Here is a 20,557-nt window from a genome sequence, read left to right on the forward strand (position 1 = left end):
GCTGAATGGCTCCCCAATTCACACTCTGAAGTCCCAACCCCCAGACCCTCAGAGCATGGGGGTATTTGGAGATGGGGCCTCCAAAGAGGTAATTAAATTAAAACGGGCCACGAGTGTGGGCCCCGACCCAGTAGGACGGGTGTCCTCATACAACGAGCTGGGCGTCATCTCTATTACCACCAGCCACCTTGTGAGGCAGACACTCCTGTCATCCCCGCATCTCAGGTGAGAAAATCGAGGCTCAAAGAAATCGGGCTGCTCGCTCAAGTCACGGAGCTGGCGAGATGCAGCGCCTGGGTCTGCTGGGCTCCTGACCCTCTGCCCTTATTTCTGTGATGGTATGTAACTGTATTATTACGTAGTCGTATATAACCTATTAACTGCAATTTGACCCCACTGTTTTGTGGGGGGGAGGCGGGGGGCTCTGGGAAGTGGGGGGAGGCAGGCTCAAACGCACATAGAAAAGGGACCAGAAGGCCAGACAGCAAAGATCTAACGGTAACTCCCCCCAGTTGACAGGTTATGAATGCTCGTTTTTCTATGGGATCATCTGATGTTTTTAAATTTTCTAAAAAGTCATGCATTGGCAATTAAAAGGAAAAAGTTCTTATTTTAAAAAATGAAAGGAAGAGAACAGGCTTGTCCTAGGTGTTCTGGTAGGAGCTAATGCGAGTCTGCCCACGTTTTATTTTAAAAGGCACCATCGTGGTCCCTCCTGCCAGAGCCCCCCACACCCCCGGCACGGCCCCCACCGGCCTGGAGTGCTGAGCGCTGGAGAGCACAGCCCTACCTCTCAGACTGGACCCCGTTCCTGAGCGAGCCCACGTACGTCTTCTTTTTATCCACGGGCATCACGTCCACGTAGCCCCCACTCTCGTCCCTGATGACGCCTGCGTGCACCGCGGTCTTGCACACGCTTGAGGTCTGAAAGCACAGGAAGGGCTGCGATCAGCGACAAGGAAGTCAGGCCACACTGCAGGGCGGTCGGCCTCCTGCTTGGTGGCTGGGTCGGTGGGGTGTTGGCCACGTCAACCTCAAGGACACGACTGTTGCCACCTTGATTCCTGAAGAGCAGTCTCTCCAGAGAGAGCTGACTTCGTTCATTCATTCATTTGTTCATTCATTCGACAAATATTTTCTGAGCGCTCACTATGTGCTGGGCACTGTCCTAGACGCAGGGGGTTCCACAGGGAACAAAATAAAGACTTTGCCCTCACAGAGTGGAGGGAGACAGACAAATAGACAGACAAAACAAGTAACTCAGGCTATGAAAACACAAGTCAGATCGTGAGAAAAAATGACTGAGTGGAGGGGCAATGTTAGAACAGCTAATAGGGGAAGATTGTTCTTTTTTAAAAAATATATTTTATTGATTATGCCATTACAGTTGTCCCATTTCCCCCTTCATTCCCCTCCACCCTGCACACCCCTTCCCCCATCATTCCCCCGCCTTTAGTTCATGTCCATGCGTCACAAGTTCTTTAGCTTCTATATTTCCCATACTATTCTTGCCCTCCCCCTATCTATTTTCTACCCATCGTCTATGCTACTTATTCTCTGTGCCTTCTCCCCCCTTCTCCTCCTCCTGTTCCCCTGTTGCTAACCCTCCATGTGATCTCCATTTCTGTGGCTCTGCTCCTGATCTAGTTGTGGAAGATTGTTCTTGATATAACATTTGAACTTAGATCTGATTTACCAAAAGGAACCAGCCACAGCCATGGGATTATCTCTGGGTGGCAGCACATCCCAGGCCGAGGAGGCAGCATGTGCAAAGGCCCTAGGGCCCTGTTCAAGGACCAGAAAGAGGACCAGGGAGGCTGAGTCAGGCCGAAAGTGGCAGGAGCGGTGGGAGGCGTGAGCAGGGGCTAGTCACGTGGGGCTGTGAGGACCACGGCGGGGGTCTAAATTTATTCTAGGTGCCAAGGGAGCTGCTGGGTTTCAAGCAGGGGCAGGGCATACCGTTTTCTCAATTCATCACATAGTACCATTCCCGGGTAATAAAACCCGGGTTAGACATTCATTAGGACCTTAACTTATCCAATAGAAAAATGGGTTGGGTTGTCTCAGAATAATAAATTGACATTTCTCAAGTTCGTTTGGGGGTGGGGTGGCTGGTGTTTGCTGAAAATGCAGGCTCTGGGGCCTCAACCACAGATTCGGTCTCCCCAAACAGAGGCCCTCTGGCCTGGTGCGCACTCAGGGTGCAGACCCAGGGATGTAGCACCCTTGTGCCTCTTCCGTGGTCCTGTCATCTGGCCTGCACTCCAACCCCACTCCAGCCTTGCCAGTGGGTCCCCATCTTCATAGCGACTCGGCCACCTGCAGCATCTGATGACAATGCTGAGATACCCCCACCCTTCCCAACCCCACCGAATTCAGTGGCTCCGGGCTGAAGCTCAAGTCTCAGTATTTTAAACGTTAAGTGAACTTTTGGAAAGTGGGGGATACCTGTTTACAGAAAATAGAGTCACCCACCGAATGGCCCAGTGACACCCAATGATGGGCTCAACTCGACTTATTGAGTCAGTGGCTCAGTCTAGTCCAGCAAGTTGCCCCCTTAAAGACAGAAAGTCAGACCTGATATGTCCAGGGTGGGAGGACTGACTCTGCTCCTGCCTTCACTTAGTGACCTGTGGCCATCACAGGGGGCTTTGCCAGTGGGCCCGTGTGTGTCGAGGGTGGACAGGGTAGACGGGGCAGGGTAGCTGTGCTTTGTGTCATCCTGTCTGGCACATGGAGCAGGGCACAGAGGCCTCTGCCAACTGCGCAATGACTGGGAAAACTAGAACACCACCGAAGCATGGGTCACTCGGCAGGAGGACGGGTCTGGGCTTTGCTGTCTCTTCATGCCACCCCTCTGCATAGTAATCACCAGTAATCACCCATGGGGTGACTGAGTGCCCAACAGCTGGTTAACCCAGCTGGCACCTCCTTCATGAAGAGAGCGAGAGAGTGAAGAAGACAAGTCCTGTAGGATTCCACTCACGGAAGGAGTTGAGAGGAGTCGACTTCCCATAAACAGAAAGCAGGACGGAAGGGGGGGGCTGGGGAGGGGGCATGGGGAGCTGCCGCTCGTGGGTGCAGAGTTTCAGATCTGCGGGATGAAAAACCGAGACCATTGCCCAACAGTGGAAGTATACGCAACAGCACTGAAACCGTGCACCTAAACACAGTAAAGAGGGAAGTCGTATGGTGCGTATAGTTCACCACAATAAGAGAAAGAGTCAGAGAGAGGGACAGAGGGAGGGAGCTATGGAGGGAGGGAGAGACAGAGAATGATCTACCTGAGTCTAGAGAAGAACGTTTTCCAGAAGTCACCAGTGCAGCCCAAAGCGGTGAGCCAGCCTCTGTCCCCCTGGCACAGCCCTCCAAGTTCCTTTGTCCCCTGTGCTTACTTACCACTGTCCCCAGCCACTCTGTGCTTGGAAGATGTACCCTGAGGTACCCTTTGAATGGGATGAGCAGCCCATCTAGCAGGGCCCTACCTAACACCAGACATGAGAAAATAGAAGAAAGTGGGCTCTCTGAAAATTTGAAATATCACTGAGCGCGTTACCACTCAGAACCTGCAGCTGGCTTGAGAGCTGCAATGGGCCCTCTCAAGGGACAGGCCCCCGAGCTCTGCCCTTTGCACACAGGGCCATTCCAGGAATTTGCTGATTTTGCACAAGAAGAAAAATGCTTCCTAGCAGAAGATTGCCCTCCCTGCCTGTTCCCTGGAAAGTTAACATTGCTGTTAAAAAGGTGGAGAGCCCCTGCCCTGACCCACATGGGTCAGGGGGTTGGGCATCATCCCACGGAGCAAAAGGTCACGGGTTTGCTCCTGGTCGGAGTGCATGCGGCAGGCGACAGATGGACCTTTCTCTCCTTCTCTTTCTCCCTCACTTCCCCTGCACTAAAAATAAATAAATTTTAAAAGTTTTTTAAAGATTTTTATTTATTTATCTTTAGAGGGGAAGGGAAGGAGATAGGGAGAGAAATATCAATGTATGTTGCCTCTCCTGTGTCCCCTGCTGGGAACTGGCCTCCAACCCAGGCATGTGCCCTGACTGGGAATCGAAGCACAATACTCTGGTTCGCAGGCCGGTGCTCAATCCACTGAGCTATACCAGCCAGGGCAATAAATAAAATCTTTAAAATTTTTAAAAAGGTGGAGAGCCTCGGAGCCAGCTCGCCCATTCATATTAGCGTCCAGAGAACTGGATTTCTTGACTGATTCCATGACTGATTACCCGAAGGTCAGTTTTTAAATCCTGCATTAACACATCTCGTCTTCTTCAACAAATAAACAGAGGAGAGTGGGGCTGTGAGCTGGCCCCTTGAGCTGGCAGGGGCCTCCAAGGGGTCTGTGAGGCCCTGGAGCTGCAGGCAGAACTCTGGGAGCCTGCAGGGTCAGCGGGAACTTCCCTGGGTTTAGTGCTGGGCGCAGGAGCGCTCTTAGCCCCAGGCCCTGCCTGGGGAGCCTCCCACTCCTGACTAGATGTTGCCAAGGGACAGTGTCTGTTGGTTCTCTGCCCTCTGGGACAGTCCTTTGTCTCCTGCTCAGGGAACATTTCTGGATGCCAGTGGCACAGTTTTCTGTGATAACATCAAGCCACGGGCCATGCCTTCTCAAACCTCACACCCAGCCAGATCTTTCTCCCGGGATGGCCCAGTGTTCATCCCTTATCAACATCCACATCTTCAACCCTGCCAGCGGGCAAGCCTTTTCCTCCCTCCGTGCCCTCCTTCTCCCACACCTCTCTTCTCACAGACTCCACGCAGCCGCAGGGTGTCCTTTTTCTCTCCTCAGGGCCTCAGGCAAGGCAGGTACCTGAACGTTTGTCACCGACTGTCACCAGCGGAGATCTGGTCTCAGTGACGCAGGAAAACACTCCTGCCTCCACACCTCGTTGCCCGTGGGGCCTTGGATCACTATTTTAAGGCCCAGGGTCTCTACTTGCTTCCTTCTTTAAGATTTGATTTATTTATTTTTAGAGAGAAAGAACGGGAGAGAAACACTGATCAGTTGGCTCTCATGCCCTCAACCAGAAACCCAGCCCATAACCCAGGCCTGTGCCCTGCCTGGGAATCGAACGACAGCCTTTTGATTCACAGGCCAGCACTCAACCCACTGAGCCACACCAGCCAGGGCAGCTGTTTTCTAATACAAAGTGGGGATCATCAGAGCTCACACTTTTGAGCATTACCAAGGCAGGCCTGTCCTAAGCATCCCACCTGCACCGATGCACTAATCTCCCAATAACCCAGCAACGTAGGTATTATTAGTATCCTTTCTTAACAAACGGGCAGACTGAGGTTCAGGGAGCTTAAGTAGCCCACCCAAAATCACTCAGCTGGCAAAGAGCAGGGCCCCGACTGCCACCCGGAGCCAGCAAGCCACACACGAGGACATAAAAGGGCCCTTGTGAAGATTAGGTAAGATCAGCGCTAAATGCAGGCTTGTCCACAGTAAGCGCCCGAGGGATGTGAGTTAATGAGACAAATACCACTGCCATAATCAACACTGTCCCTGTCGCCATTGGTGAAAATTCTCAAGGAAATGCCACCTCTAAGCCAGTGGTCCTCAAAGTGTAGCCCCAGACCAGCTGTGTGAGCAGCGCTGGGACCCTGTGGGGAATGTGGCTGCTCCGGCTCTACCCCAAACCCACTGGGTCAGAAAGGCTGAGGGTGAGACCTGGAAATCTGTTTGAACGAGTCCTACAGGGGATCTGAGGCATATGCAACTATGAGAATCCAGCCACCAAGGGAGACAGGAAGGACAGATATGAAAACTGAGGTTTGGGGGACGTAGGGCTCGCCTACCACCCTCCAACTGGTAAATGTCACAGGTGGGGCTTGAACTCAAGTCTACTGACCCAGACTTTGCTCTCTGGGCTACACCCTAATGCTTCCCCAGCCTGCAGCTCACCACAAAGCGAGGGGTCTGCCAGCCAGTGCACTGCGGGAGGGCAGGCAAGGACCACAGCACTATTCGGCCCTTCGAAGATCTGGAGACAACTCTCCCAAAATAAATTTCTTAGCTAAACAGACATTTTCCAAAAGGCATCATCATTTCCCAGAATACAGGGTGACCTAGAAACCAAAGCCAGAAAGAGCCTCTGTACCGGAGGCGGCTTCCTTCTCTCCCTCCTTCCTTCCCCCCACGCCTGTCTCCTCTCCTCTTTTTCTTTCTCTCTTTCTACCTTCCTTCTTTTACTCCCCGAAGAGTGTTTAAGCATTGACTGCTGTAGTATCTTCATTTATGTATTCTTTCAACGAATGTTAATTGAACACTCGTGCCAGGCTCTGTCATGAGCACTGGGGTTCCAAAGCCTCAAAACGCAGGGGAATGACTTAGTTATCAAAGAATGCACGCAGCTTTTCACCCACCTGCCTATTCACATCGGTGGAATTGTGAGTGTGCAGGTACATTCAAGCAAGGCAGGATAGAGTAGGGAATGAACAGTACCTGAGGCCAGACACACCTTCACTGGCACCTCACCTTTGCCATGTCCCAGCTTGTATGGTTTGGGGAGGGTTATTGGGAGCCTTACTTTCCTTTTCTGTAAGATGGGGATAACAAAACCTAGAGATGGTATTTTTAAAGAACCTAAAACACAGTGAAAGGCAGCTTTATCTTATTACTAAATATCCATCAAGTTCTTGCATTTCTAACTTTGGGGGGGAATTGTTTTATATATTTAGCTGCTATGTTGTTTGGAGCATATAGATTTAGTTTTCATAGCTACATGGATATGATACTTTTGTCTCATTGCATAATTCATTGTGTTGTTCCATTCAGTGTGCTTAACCTTCAATTCCACTTTATAAGACAGAGATATTGCCATTCCCACTTTATTTGTTTGCTTCTTTGTATTTGGCTGGAATCACTTGATCCACCCCTTTATTTTTAAATCATTTAAAAGTCCAAATTTCTGTCTGTTAACAGCAGAATTTGCTTCAAACATTTAGTATTACAACTGATATAACTTTACTCCTTTATTAAACTTTTAGAACTCGATTTTGGCTAAACAGCTTTTGAGGGAAAAAAATGACTCATTTAAAGAGGAAAAAAAAAGATGGGGAAAATTAGCCGTGAGGGTGCTTTGACCTTACAGAACTCGATGTTCTCACATTTACAGGAATCTGGAACAAATGAAGGCAGATGGAGGCAAAGGTGGTGATGGTTAGTGAGATAAGCCACAGAAATAAAGATGAGAAAAGGTGGAGTAAAAATGCCAGCTAGGAACGAGTGATGCTAATCTAATCATGGAAATTTAGGTCTAGAAGATTCCCTGGGCTAGAAAATTAGAAGATCCCAGCTGACTCATTTAACAATGAAGTAAATGACTTGGCAAGACCACACAGACCGTTGGGCAGAGCAGTGGCCATGTTCACATAGTCTGGGTCTCCATGTCCCTAAACCCAGGGCAGCTGAAGGGGACAGACTATGTTCTGGAGGATTCATGTAAGAAAAATCAGGTGACAGCTTCCTTGCTAAAGTTAGGAGGGAAATATGGAAGAGCAGGATCCAAAATAATAAGAATGCTTACTAACAAGAAGAAAATTCGTGTAATTTGTATTTTCTCCTATGTCTTTGTAGCTAAGTATACACATAACCTAAAAGAAATGCAGTGAGTAGATTGGACCAGTATCTGTAAATGTTTCGGGAAAGCTGGAAAGGTCATTAAATATCTGGGGAAATGAAGTATGTGACACACAAAAGTTTTCATATTAAAAATGCATGTCAATGGGGAAGCAGGATTCAATTTACCAAATTGTGAAAATGTTGGTGTCAGATGAGGCACACCTGATCTGCATTCATAAGCACACATAGGTAGTAGTACAGGCAGTTCTATAAATGAGAAACCAGGGCAATAGTTGCAGAAATAACTGGTCTAAATTTAGCTGGAGGTACAGGAATGAGATCTCGGGTTTCTGGTATCCAGACCTTGGGATGTGGTTTCTGAGGCCTTAACAGGCTTTGAGAGGTGGTCACTGGAGGTGCCAGCATACTCACGTCTGCGTAGATGTTGGTTCCAAAAACAGGAGCCCAGTAGGACGGCTCGTCTTTGCAGTGCGCCGGACAATGAACTCTGGAAAACAGGAAGCATTCGTGTGATGGTTATGAGAAGCAGCTGGCCCTCTTCATTTGAATTTCAAGATTTGAGTTTTTAGATGAAAGGAAACCTACCACACTGTTTACTCTTTAAGAAAAAAATAGTTCTCCCGCTCTAGCAGCGGTAACGATATTTTTCCTCTTCTTAAATAGTTAATATAGAATTTTCAAACATCACACAAAAAGACACAAGCAAACAACAAGGTGAAGGGGAATAAATATCTGAGAGGTGAGTATGGGATTGTAAAATGTTGGTTGTACCTCCCATTCTTGGGTGTTGGCCAGTTCATCCCGTGGATATATTATGAGATTATAATCAATAGACTTTGTGAAAGGCCACTTCCCTGTGTGGGGGAGGACAGGGTGGAGGGCCCTCACCTCGGTGAGTCACAGAATACTCCAGGGAGAGGGGGCGAGAACCTGAGATGGAAAGGGGTTAGATCACTGCTCCGTCAGTCACCCCATCCCCACCATCGCCATCGGCACAATGGAGAGGAGAGGAATGCCTCAAACTGGAAGTGGGTGGGCCCAGGAAAAGGCATGAACTTTACTGAAGAAAAGCTCTTTTGTCTTTATCTGGAACAGTACACCAAGGGCTGGAGCCCAGGGATCAAGGAACCAAAATGGCGCCCGGAAGCCATCTGGCCCCAGGACAGGCAGGACTTGGGGAGGAGAGAAAGCCAGACAAAAGGATTGAGAAATGGAAATGGTACAGGGAGGGGGCAGGGTGAGCAGAAAGAAAGAGAATGTGTGTGTGAGAGATTAAAAAAAGAAGAAGAAAACAAAATTTAGGTAAGAATGAACACTGTTTCCTAGATCTTCTAGAATGGCAGGTCAAAACCCTAGATTTTAGATATTAGTACTGTGGAGATCTGGGAAATTGAGAACATAGCCTGACCACAGCAAAACAGGCTGATTGTAATCTGCTTAGCTTTGAATTTTGAAACCCCACCCTGTTCCCTGCGCAGTCTGTCAGCAAACAGCTAACTGCCATGTCTGCTTCTGTTCAATGCTTGCTTACTCGTCCCTATATAAGGACTTAGCTGTAAGCGCTTGGCGTGACTCTCATCTGCAGCCCTCTGGCCACCGTGTCTCAGGACACCCCGACAGTTCGCCCCTGTGCAGGTTAAGCTTGGCCAATAAAATAAGATCAAAACCCTGAAAGGTCTTCAAAAATTATTCTCGCGTCCGGTGGATATAACAGTACCATGTCAAGTTTTTCTTTTTGTTTGTTTTTGCTGAAACCATTTCCTTCAGCTTCTCTTTAATATTCAGGGAAATCTACTAAAAGGTTGCTATCTGCACTTGAACATTTGGGGAGGGGTCGGCAAGGCAGTGGTGGTAGCCATGGCAGGCTGGGGGGGCCAGTGCTTCCAGATGAAGGCAAGTAGCAAAGGGGAATCAGGGACGCCCTGTCCGGTTTCCTCCCTGTCGTGGGCTCCTTCCTGGGGCTATTATCCGCTCACACCTCTGGGGTTTCCACCTATGAGCTTTAAAGTCAGTCTTTCCCTTGGAGAATCTAGACGCTTCCAGGCCTAGGATTAGGGTTCACAGGATACTACATACCTCACCCAGCTTCTGAGAGGACTTAATGGCTACTTCAGAGACAAATGCTATGAGGATACTCTTTATTTTATGTTTATGGCACATCATCCTCTAAAATCAGCCAGGTAAGATTTGAACGATGCATGTAAAATTTAGTCTTTAAACAGATGGTGGTACTTCCACAGAATGAAACACCACATAATGACATGAAAGAATAAACCAGGTACGCTCCACAACATGAGTGAATCTTAAAGGCATGCAGAGAGAATGCAGCCCAACAGGAAAGTCTCACACTGTGATGGCTCCATTTATATAAAATTCTAGAAAAGGTAAAATCAGAGGGACAGAAAGTAGATCGATGGTTGGTGAGGATGTGGGTGGGGGGTGGAGGGGGAGGAACTGACCTCAGGGAACATTCTAGGGTGAAGAGAATGCTCCCCACCTGGCTTGTGGCTGTGGCTGCATGGTTGTGCGCATTTGTCAAAACATGTTGATTTGTGAACTTATGTGTATAGTGGGTGAATTTTATTGTGTACAAATGATACCTCAAAAACTGGGTTTTAAAAAGCTATTCCTAAAGTTAGCCATAGAAAATGTCACAGGTCTGGTAGAATCAATGAGCTGATTTAAATTGGACAAGCAGTACAAAGCTTGCAGAGTTCAGGACTGATGCACGAGACCAAAAAATGACAAATCTCGAGGTTGGTCTGAGGGAGCTCGGGAGAGCTGTGTGGCGAACGAAGTTAGTCCTGCAAGGGTAAGGGCTCTGTCCAGTGAGTCGGGGTGACATCAAGAGGACACAGTCCTTCTCAGCCAAGTTCCCGGAGCAGGGTTCCAGGGACCAGCTGCCTACTGGGCTCATCCCGTAGCATCTAAACAGGCTGGTCACCTCTGGCCCAATCTCGAGATTCAGCTTTCAGTGGTCCCCCGGAATTTGTGCTTTTAATGTCCCTCGGGCTATTCCAGTGTGCAACCAGGGTTGAGAACCAGCGGCCTCAGGGAAGGTCTAGTGGACCCTTGACTTCGAACATGAATTGACTGATTTCCTGGATGTATACATACAAGGGCCGTATCTGGAATTCCACTGGACTTCACTGCCAAGAGATGACCCGCAGCCCAGCACAGTGCCTTCTTCTCTCAGCCCCCATGTTTGCAAAGCCAGACGCCAGTGAGACTTACCTTGGGCAGTGGGTCCCTGGCTTCTCAAATGGGCAGAGCTGAGCGACGGTGCCATAGCAGTCCAGGTCTTGCACTGTGAACAGGAGCCGTCAGGAAAGGGTTAGGGGATGGGAAGGCCTGGGCAGGCCTGGGCCTCGAGCTACTGGCCCGTGCATCAGGCTGCTAGACAACTGGGTCCTGGGGGTTCACCGAGCCCTCCAATAGAGCTGGGGTAAGAGCCCAGCAGGTGTTAGCCCCAGTGCTCTGGGCATTCCACCCATCACCACTCAAGGGATGAGACAAAACCCATGCCTGAGTGTGTTTACTGGCCGAGGATGCTACCAGCTGCATAGCTTCTCTGTGGGTTGACAATACTTTTTACTTGCAAGGTGCTTTTTGATTTCGAAACCTTTCTTCCACTTCATCATGTCAGAGCCTCGTGGCAGGTCTTATTCTTATTATACAGATGAGAGAACTGAGGCTCAGAAAAGCTGAGACCTGGGTGAGGACCCAGGTTTCCAGTCCCCAACCTAGAGCTCTTTCGAAGGAGGCCAGTGACTCTTAAAAGCCATGCGCTCTGTTTAAACAACAGATGTGAAGGAGCGGTTCTAATGCTGACCACCCGTTGTCTGACAGCATGTCCTCATCTAGTCCACAGTGGGGGCAAACTCTTCCTTAAAAGAACAGAGAGTAAATATTTCCAATTTAGTGGGCCTGACAGTCCCTGCTGCGAAGAAACCGGCCACAGATGCCTACGTGAATGGGTATAGCTGTGTGCCAGTAAAACTTGGTTTACATGGTCAGCCGCAGGAAGGAAGGGCTTGGTGTGAAGGAGGTAGTGACTGCAGCGTGCTCCCTCACGGGCACCCCATCCAAACGAACATGCCCATTGCCCTCTTGTCCACAGCGGACATCAGTAATCTATTAAGCTCTGTTTTCTGCCAAGCCCAGAATGAGGCCTCAGCATCCATCCCAACACGCTGTTCCAGGCAGCCACTGTCAATCCACAGAAATGCCACCTCCCTATGCCATCTACTGGCTGCTGGAGACCCAGGTGTTGGTGCTTCTGTGTTATTCAGCTGGAGCGCCAGGCCTGTGTTTCTGATTTAGCATTCTGGGGAGGGCCAATGCCAAGTTCAAATATGTTTAGGAACTAGTTAGAGAATCGGCCTCCTCAGGAACCTCTTTAAAAAGCCTTTACAATGTTAGAACAGCAATGTTAGCAGGCAAAACAAACATTACAGCAACAACTAAGGGCAATGAAATTCCCAGGGAAACCCAAGATAGCCCACATATTATGGTCACATAAAAATATAAAAAAATAAAAAAGGCTGCCAGCTTACCTTTTACTTTTGACACCGTAAATGAGCTGGACGCCTTGTATTTGCTATAAAAGGAAACATTAGGTAAATGTAAACAGAATGGCTTCGACAAGTGCACACTTGCTCCTGCATCTATTTTATTTACAGCCTCAATTTAATGTTTTTCTGCTTGTCCCCCGCCAGCCTGAAAGCACTTAGAACGTCTGGAGCAGGGTCTAGAATGAGGACATTCTAGGGCTCAGCTCATTAACTTCTTTGTGCCAAGGGCCCCTCTGGCAGCCTGATGAAGCCTACGGACTCCTCAGAGTGACAATTTTAAAATGCATATGATAAAAGAAAAGATTAAAAGATAATCAGTTATTGTTAATATCACTACTAGAGTATTAAAATAAATAAGCGTTCGAAGAGTTACACTAAAATAGTCTATAAGTGGGTCTTCTAGCGGCTGCCACTTCAGGGTCAGGACGGAGGTGATAGGCGTTGGCAGCTGGTCGGTGTCCACTGAGGTGAGCGTCCCTGCCTTGCTAACACCACACTGGCTCGGGGCCAACATTCAGAATGGAAGGAAATGTCACATTTCAACCAGAGGTTAGTGAAAATAAAACTTTAATTTGCTTTATATTGATGTTCACAGATTCTCTGAACTCTATAACGTGAAGAACCCACTCTGGGGGCAAATCTGGGCATTGAAAGGGACCAGAAGTGGCTGTAGGACAAGTGTCCCAGGCAACGCAGGGTCCGAACCTGGCCAAGCCCACAGCTCCATCCTGCCTGTGCTGAGTGCTGAGCGTGGCTGATACTGAGGGCACCCAACCGGCATGTCTCTGTATCTTCTTCACTTCGGGTTACAAGTCCCTGCTCTTCGTTTGTTTGTGTGTTTGTTTGTTTGTTTGTTTGCTTACATGACCCCTCAGTCAGCCCAGTCTCAGACAGGGAGGGAGCGCTCCCTCGCTCCAGGAAGAGCCAGGCCCCTTGGAGGGGAGTGACTCATGTTGTTTGTGAAATGTTCAGAGTGGCCTTGCAATTCGGATGGGACGTGCTGTCTTGGAACAATCACAGGAGCATTTGCTCAGCACTTTCCTCGTCCCAGATCCTGGGGAAAGCACTGTCACGGGCATCCTGACATGCTGTGCCTTCGTGGATTCGTTGGGTGTCAGCCCCGAGTCTGATTATGCTCCTCATTTACAAATGAGGGTGCTGCCACTCAGAAGAGATGCAGAAGCCAGCCCAAGGTCATGCACAAGGAAGAGGCAGAGGCAGGTCTGTCTGACCCCATGGCCCCCACTGGGCTGTAGGGCCCCAGGTCACTTTAGCCTCTGATTCCATAGACAGGTCAGGACATGGCCTACTCACCAGTCCCCCAAAAGTCAGAATGACAAGGACCACCTGGCCCATCAACCAGCCACATTCCTTACGTGAAAAACATTATCTTGCAAAAAAAAGTTAGTATGTTTAAAAAATGAAAAGCCTTGTTCTTAGTAAGAGAATGCTAATCCGGGATTAGCCAGAAGGGTAAAGATGCTATTAGCTGTTACTGATAAGGTGTCTGGTGAGTTGTCAGAGACCTTGCAGGAAAGCAAAGCAGAAGCTGAAACTCAACCAGATTAGAGAGGGGTGTTGGCGAGGGCAGAGGTGGGGAGAGAGCCACCAGAATGCAATGTGCTGAATTACCTATGGGGCAATTGCTGAGTTGCAGGATTAAGGCCAGCTCTACCTTCTCCCCTGGTTCTTTATATTGTTCAGTACTTTTCAAAGTTTCAGCAATAGTTTTATAATTAGAAAAACTGTTAAGGGGCCCTGATCAGAACAAATCAGTAACGGAATAGTTACCTCAAAGACTCCACACCATTCCTCTTAGACTTGACGAAAAAGGGGACCTTCCCGTTCCTGGTGATGTCCACCAGGCCCCCTCTGTCGTCTAGGATCCCGTAGTGAATGGCAGCGCGGCAGATGCTGGAGGACTGGGGGCGGGGAGGAAGCCGGTAAGTGGGTCTGAAGTAATCTTTGTGAGCAGTCTTTGTCAGCAACGCCCAAGATGTTTGTCTTCAACCCGCAAGAAGCCAAAAAGTTAGGCCAAAGTTCACCCCGCCTCTGACTCTGCCTGTCTCCAGAGCGTGTCTTTGTTCCTGGGGTTGCTCATCTTTTAAAACGCTCACCCCAGGTGCTTCACAGACTAAGAAGGGTGGCAAACAGCCCTTTCTCCCCATGCAGTAGAGTGAATGAAAGCTCTGTCTAAACCACAGGCTGAGCCCCACGGGGGTGGGCCCCAGGGCCGGCCCCGGGGCCCAAAAGTGGCTGCCCGAGTCTGTGAACCCGTGAAGGTTTGCAAGTCATCTCTACAAACCTAGGGCTGGGTGAGGGAGGAGAAAGAAAATCTTTAAAACACAGGGCAGCATTCCACACAAGCCATTTAAAGAAACACTGGCCACACTTACGCTTTCATAAAAGAGGGTTCCAAACACCTTCGCTTTGTTGTTCAGGCAGCCTGCTGGGCACTGATACCTGGTGGAAAAGAAAGCAAATGACCTTCACAGATGAACGTGACTCAATATCACCTTGAAATTATTGTTTCTTTTTCTTCAACATCTCTGTTATTACACAGAGAAAAGAGTCAGTGATGTAGAATTATTTTCTGGCAAGTCACAAGTCACCTGAAGTTGATAGTTGCACGAACACTATTACAAGATTCAATCTGACCTTCTTAAGGACTGTGTTCATGGGCTTAGGATTTGGGTTTTGGGCAGACAAGTGGCACCCAAACACTAAAAATAAAAACCCTCAAACATTAGTCATTAAAGAAGGCAAACTTTGCCATTTCTAGGTGTCAAATTGCAGGGTTGTTTTTTAAATAGAATAACACTCAGTGATGGTGTTCATGTTCATGAAAAAGGATAAATTAATCTTCCCAGAATGCCTAAAATCTGTTGATTCTTGAATTTCCCTGTGAGGGTATATCCCAAGAAAAAAGTCAGAAAGTCAGAACCACATGTTATTCCAACTGTTTATAATTGTAAAAAGCGGGAAGCAAGCCAGCCAGTGCCAGAGGAGCGGCCAGGCGCGCGTGTGTGGCTTGTGTCACAATGCTGTGCGGTGACCAGAGGTGAAGTCTTTTCAGGAACAGCTTCTGACTTTGGAAAATTGCAAGTGAAAGCAGTGACAGTAAGATCACGTGAGCAGTATCAGCCCAATCGGTGCATAAAGAAAGGTCGGAACGACATTAAATTGCTGCTGACATTGAGAAGATTCTGGACATGTTTTTTTTTCTCTCTACTTTGTTGTGGCGGGCATTTTCCTGATTCCTTACACAGACAAGGATAGTTTTTAAATTCGGAAAATAAGCCCAGTAAACGTAACTTTTGTAAAAGCACCAGGCACAGAAGAGGGACGTGCCCGGTAGCAGGACTGCTTCTAGGCGAGTCGCCGTGTGCAGTCCGGCGTTTGCAGGCGGGGTGCTGTGTTTCTTGCCCGGAGGTCGTTAACGGTCCCGGTGTGGGCAGGCCCTCACCTTCTCCCGGCCGCCCGGTCGGCTGGGCAAGGTCCCATCCGTTCCTGACTCTGGGACCCTCCTATCTCACAAAGAATAGTCTTTAGACCTTGTCATTGTTTTCCATCGAGTACTCAGGCCTGATGCTGTCCCAATGAGCTTGTGGGACAGAAAGTCACATCCTCACAAAGGGATAACTCAGGGACGTCCTCAAAATCCTAGATCCGTGAGCTTGCAGAGTAGATATGCCTTCCAGACTCTGAGTGCTTCCTGCCCAATCCACCCAGCACACACAGAGATGTGCAGATGCCTCCGACATCAAACAGGGGACACTTATTGCACCACTTATTGTTGCCACATCTTGCTCATCTCACCAACAAACTGACTGTTTACTTTTGCAGTACTTGCTGGCTCGTGTCCCCCTGCTCATGGGACGATGTCTGAGCCTCCTGAACAACCTCATCCCGGGTTGCTCAAAGTCTACTTCCTAACACTCCTGCCAAAGGCTGAGCCGAACATTCTAGCAAACCAAAGCCCAAATCCCCGTGGTATAAAAGAGGACCTGCTACTTTTTCTCTTTAGCATGTGCTAAAGTAGTTAAATGACGGGATTCAGCTTCAGAGGAAAGAGTGGCAGAGTCCATAGGAAGTCAAGTAAGGACCCCTCCACCAATGACGTGGTTTTCCTACTGTGAACCCGAGGTTCTGCACAAGGCCACTGCACATGTTGGCCGTTCACTGCCAGACAGTGCAGCCCAGTAGCTGCACTGCCAAAACCAAACTCCTTCTTGGCAGACATTCTTCAGCCTCCGAATGGACAATACTCAATGGCTCCGACAGCTACATGAATTCATTCAACTACCTGGGGCTACACTGGCAGCAGCTCTTTGTCCAAGGGGACCCATCAGGAAGCAGGTCTACTCAGATTTTGCAGCAGGCTTGCCAGATCCCTCCATGGCCAAGGCACAGCCAGCTCACACGCATCCTAACAGCACCCAGACCTAATCCTCCCTGCAGAGAACTCTGGGCCACCCTGGGGCCCCCACGCACAGAGAAATGGAATGGAGACCCCGACTGCACAGAAATGTTGATCAGGATTATCGCATCTGTAGCACTTCTGCTCTGTGCCAACCAGGCATTTCCACCGCCTGGAAATTCCTTTGGAAACAATAATGCAGAGCATCTATCATCTGGACACCTGCTCCCGACTAGGGATGAGACACTTAGCTGTAATGTATGTCCAGGCAGGAGAAGACCTAGAACTTGAATCTCTGGGTCAGGGGTGTTAAATTCATTTTCACGGGGGCCACATCAGCCTCTCAGTTGCCTTCAAAGGGCCAAATGTAAGTTTAGGACTGCATAAATGTAATTACTCCTTAACTGTTAAGTGATAACTCGGCTCTGCTGCCAGGTACAAACAAGGTGCCGGGCCAGATAAAACAGGTGGAGGGCTGGATTTCAGCCGCGGCCTTGTGTTTGCCACCTGAGCTCTAGGTCAAAGGTTAACGATTAGGGGTGATCTTACTCCTTGGGGGACATTGGCGATTTCTGGACATTTTTGGTGATCGTAACTAGGGAGGGACTCCTAGCATCTAGGGGTAGAGCCTGGGATGCTGTTCGACTCCCTACACCCCATAGAACAGCTCCCACCCCACAGAACAGCCCCCCCACAGAACAGCCCCTGCCACAACAGATTATCTGGCTCTAATGTCAGTAGCACCAAGGTTGAGAAACTCTGGTCTAGGTTGCCAGAGATGGATCATCTTTGTGTGCCAAGCTCTTAATAAAGGGTGACATTCAGCGGGAACTCTGGTCAGTCCACTTTGCAACATGAAGCGAGCTGAGCTACCTCCCCACTCAGACTTTGGTGCATACCGTTGCTGCTAAAAGTAGAGAATGCCACTTTCTGTGAGTTTCCACCCAGGTCGCTTTGGGTGGCCATGAGCTGGCCGATCATGACGTGACCCAAAGCCCCAGCAGGTACTCCCAAGGGCTATGGGGAGCGGGGAGAGAGGGACCCAGCCCAGACCTTACCTGTTACATGTGGACCCTTTGCACTTGTCCTTCATCTTGGTGTCACACTTGACAACTTGGGCTAGGAGAGAAATGCAGGGATAAACATCACTGCAAGGATCCAGAGGATGAGTATGAGTTAGAAAACCTCACCCCCGACTCTGAGGAACTTTCTGGAACATTCTGGAATCCATGCCATATGAGAGCAGCAGCATTGCCTAATGGCTGCAAGGCCTCAGTGGTGAGGCTCAAATTTCAGACCTGCCACTTTACAGTAGTCACGTGACCTTGGACATGTTACTTCCTCTCTGAGGTTCAATTTCCCCTTGTGAATGATGGGCATAGGTATAGTGGGTACTGTTCCTGTGAGGATTGAACGAGAAAGTACATGGAGCCTTGAAGGGAGCCCGGCACATGCTAAGTGCCCTCTAGACCCTCAGGGACCTAGAGAACACACCTACTATGCCTTATCCAGCCTGGAAAGTGAGGACCGGGCATTCCAACCTGTGATGTCTACCCCATAGCCAAGATGACTTTGCCAAGCTTTCATTTTTTTTGTTTATTTTATAGGGACATATTGAAATCTTGGAGTAGAGTTATAGTTGGGCAAAAAGACACATATTATAATTTTACATGATTAAAAAAAGCCAATGGAACTGTTTCAGACTTCTGAAAGGGAAAGGACACCAGCATATTTCCTGGTCAAAGAAGCCACAGAATAGTTAACCAGGCAGAGAGTCCAGGGAAAAGGCACTTGAAGCCCAAGAAGATAAAGTGCCTGGCGGGGGCAGGGCAGAGAGTAGTTGAAAATATAGGGGATGGTTTCTGAGTCAGACGGGTACAAGGAGGGCCCTACTCAAGGACGAGTCCAGTTGCATGCTGTTAAGGCTTAGGGGAGAATCAGAGGACCAGAACCGCAGGCAGTCAGCCTGCGCCTATTGCTGTGTCTGTAAGAAAGGGCCCCAAACCTGCAGTGAAGGTGTCAGGTACACTAATGCCCCGCTGCAGTGTCAGGGACTCAGAGCACTGAGCTGTAGCCAGGGCAGAGAGAGAAGAAAGGAGAAAAGCCTTGGGGGGTGAGGTGCCCTGGGAACCAGGGGAGGGGAAGGCGCAACAGGAGTGAGCGTGAGAGTGTTCAGGGCACTTCTGGACGTCTGGGGGGAAACAGCCAACTCCTGCCCAAGGGGGCCGTTTGAGGAGATTCGACGGTTTCAAACCGCAGGGAGCTCTCTGCTGACCCAGGCACACAGTACTGTGAATAATCCTCATAGCAACCTCGTATGATTGTCCCGTTTTATGGATGAGCACATCAAGTCTCAGAGAGTCAAGTGGCATGGCGAAGGACAGCTCACAGGACACAGCCCCCCCCCCCCCCCCCCCCCCCCCCCGCACATCTGTGCTTTTCCTCGGGGTGCCCAGTGCTTCCAAGAGGAACCCAGTTTCAGCCCAGGTCTTCTGTGAAAGGATAAGGTCTAACCTTCAAATACCTCCCTCAGGGGAAGGTGTCACTTGAGCACAGCTCCTGTAAATCTCACTTTTGAAATGAATTTAAAATATTACTTTTTAAAAGACACATCTTATGGTCGTGCTCCTGTGACCTGCATGCTGCCCTGCTCCTGCTGTTTGTGGACTCGAGACCCACCGGCTCCCCCCCCCTCCATCTTCCCCAAAGAAAACGGTCCCCTTCTGGGGTTGGCCCAGGGCGGAGACAGAGCCTGACTCACTCATGTAGTTCACAGCAGATGTTTTCTTGGGTCTGATCACCCTCGGCTGGATCCAGTTGTGTTTCTCTTCAGGAACCGGAGCTGTCTCCACCTCATTCATCTCGTCTGTCTCGGGTTTCTGGTTGTAACTCTCCTCTTCATAGTGAAGACGGAGGAAAAAAATAAATGCTGAGATTCAACAAAAATGCACTTTGCAAAAAAAAAAAAAATCTTGGAAACTAAACCTGTTTGAGGTTTAGTTTGACAAGGAATCATTTCAGTGGTATTTCAGAACAGACCTGGCCAGGTGGAATTCTACCAGCCAGGAGGAGTGGACCGGCTCTGCTTGCTGTGTGCACTCTGGACCCAAGGGCAGCGGGGCTGACCAGAGGCGAGAAGGCCCCGGTGACCCCACGCCTGGGTTACCATAATGTCTTCTCGTTCCACCTCCTCCTGCACCATCAGTTGTCCAAGGAAGTACATCCTCTGACCTCAAACCATAGCTGCCTCCCCGGGGTCCCTCTGGCCCTAAGTTCTCACTGGGAAAGGAGTCTTCCTTGTCAACATGCCCAATATGATGCATGAAGACCCATGTCAATGGCCTTGGGCCCCACAGCCCCTCATCACCAGCACATCCCGCTCCCTTCTCTACCCCTGTGGGTCAAGGTCACACAGCCAAACTCAATTCTCTGCACTGAAGTTTTCTTATCTAATAACGTTGGATCCGTCACATAGGATGAGACAGTGAGAACCAACCCGTTTTAAAAAAAAGTCAGTCCGTTGGATCCTAATCTTTTCTCCACCCAAACATTATTATTTCTCCAACAATGGTCATGACCTCCATATTTTAAAATGTTTTAATTAACTGAACAAGTTGCAATTCTTATAAACATCAGTTTACTTATCTTCCAGTTTTCATCATACAAGACAACTACCAACTGCTGACCAGAATCTGAAATCAGTCCCTCATGATACCAAACTATAAATTTTAGCCAAAGCAAAGCAGAGAGTTGCTATTTGCATTTGTTCAAGTGGCCTTGTCACAGATGAATTAAGGCACATCTCTGCTGGGGGACCCCTTGGCACCTTTACAGCACGTACCCCCGCCCCTCTCCGATGTATGTGGGCCAGACTTGGAAACCCCTGCCACCTGCTCTCCCTCAGTGAAAGAAACGACAGATGCTTTTGGGTAAGAATGATTTCCAGGAGGAGGAATGAAGTACCCTCTTGGC

General features: G+C 49.1%; 1 protein-coding gene across 1 annotated transcript in view; it reads right to left on the reverse strand.

The window, feature by feature from the left end:
* The window catches only part of CRISPLD2 (cysteine rich secretory protein LCCL domain containing 2), a 65,655-nt gene that overhangs the window by 9,675 nt on the left and 35,423 nt on the right, over nt 1-20,557 (reverse strand). The window contains exons 7-14 of the mRNA XM_037142409.2: nt 19,347-19,481; nt 17,644-17,704; nt 14,562-14,628; nt 13,957-14,087; nt 12,148-12,191; nt 10,826-10,898; nt 8,003-8,078; nt 791-924 (exon numbers count right to left, since the gene is read on the reverse strand). Of these exons, the coding sequence (XP_036998304.2) occupies nt 791-924; nt 8,003-8,078; nt 10,826-10,898; nt 12,148-12,191; nt 13,957-14,087; nt 14,562-14,628; nt 17,644-17,704; nt 19,347-19,481 (721 nt within the window). The remainder of the gene's footprint in view (nt 1-790; nt 925-8,002; nt 8,079-10,825; nt 10,899-12,147; nt 12,192-13,956; nt 14,088-14,561; nt 14,629-17,643; nt 17,705-19,346; nt 19,482-20,557) is intronic.

The sequence above is a fragment of the Artibeus jamaicensis genome, unplaced genomic scaffold (assembly GCF_021234435.1).
Source record: "Artibeus jamaicensis isolate MK-2021 breed Jamaican fruit bat unplaced genomic scaffold, CSHL_Jam_final contig_464, whole genome shotgun sequence".
Taxonomy (NCBI): Eukaryota; Metazoa; Chordata; class Mammalia; order Chiroptera; family Phyllostomidae; genus Artibeus; species Artibeus jamaicensis.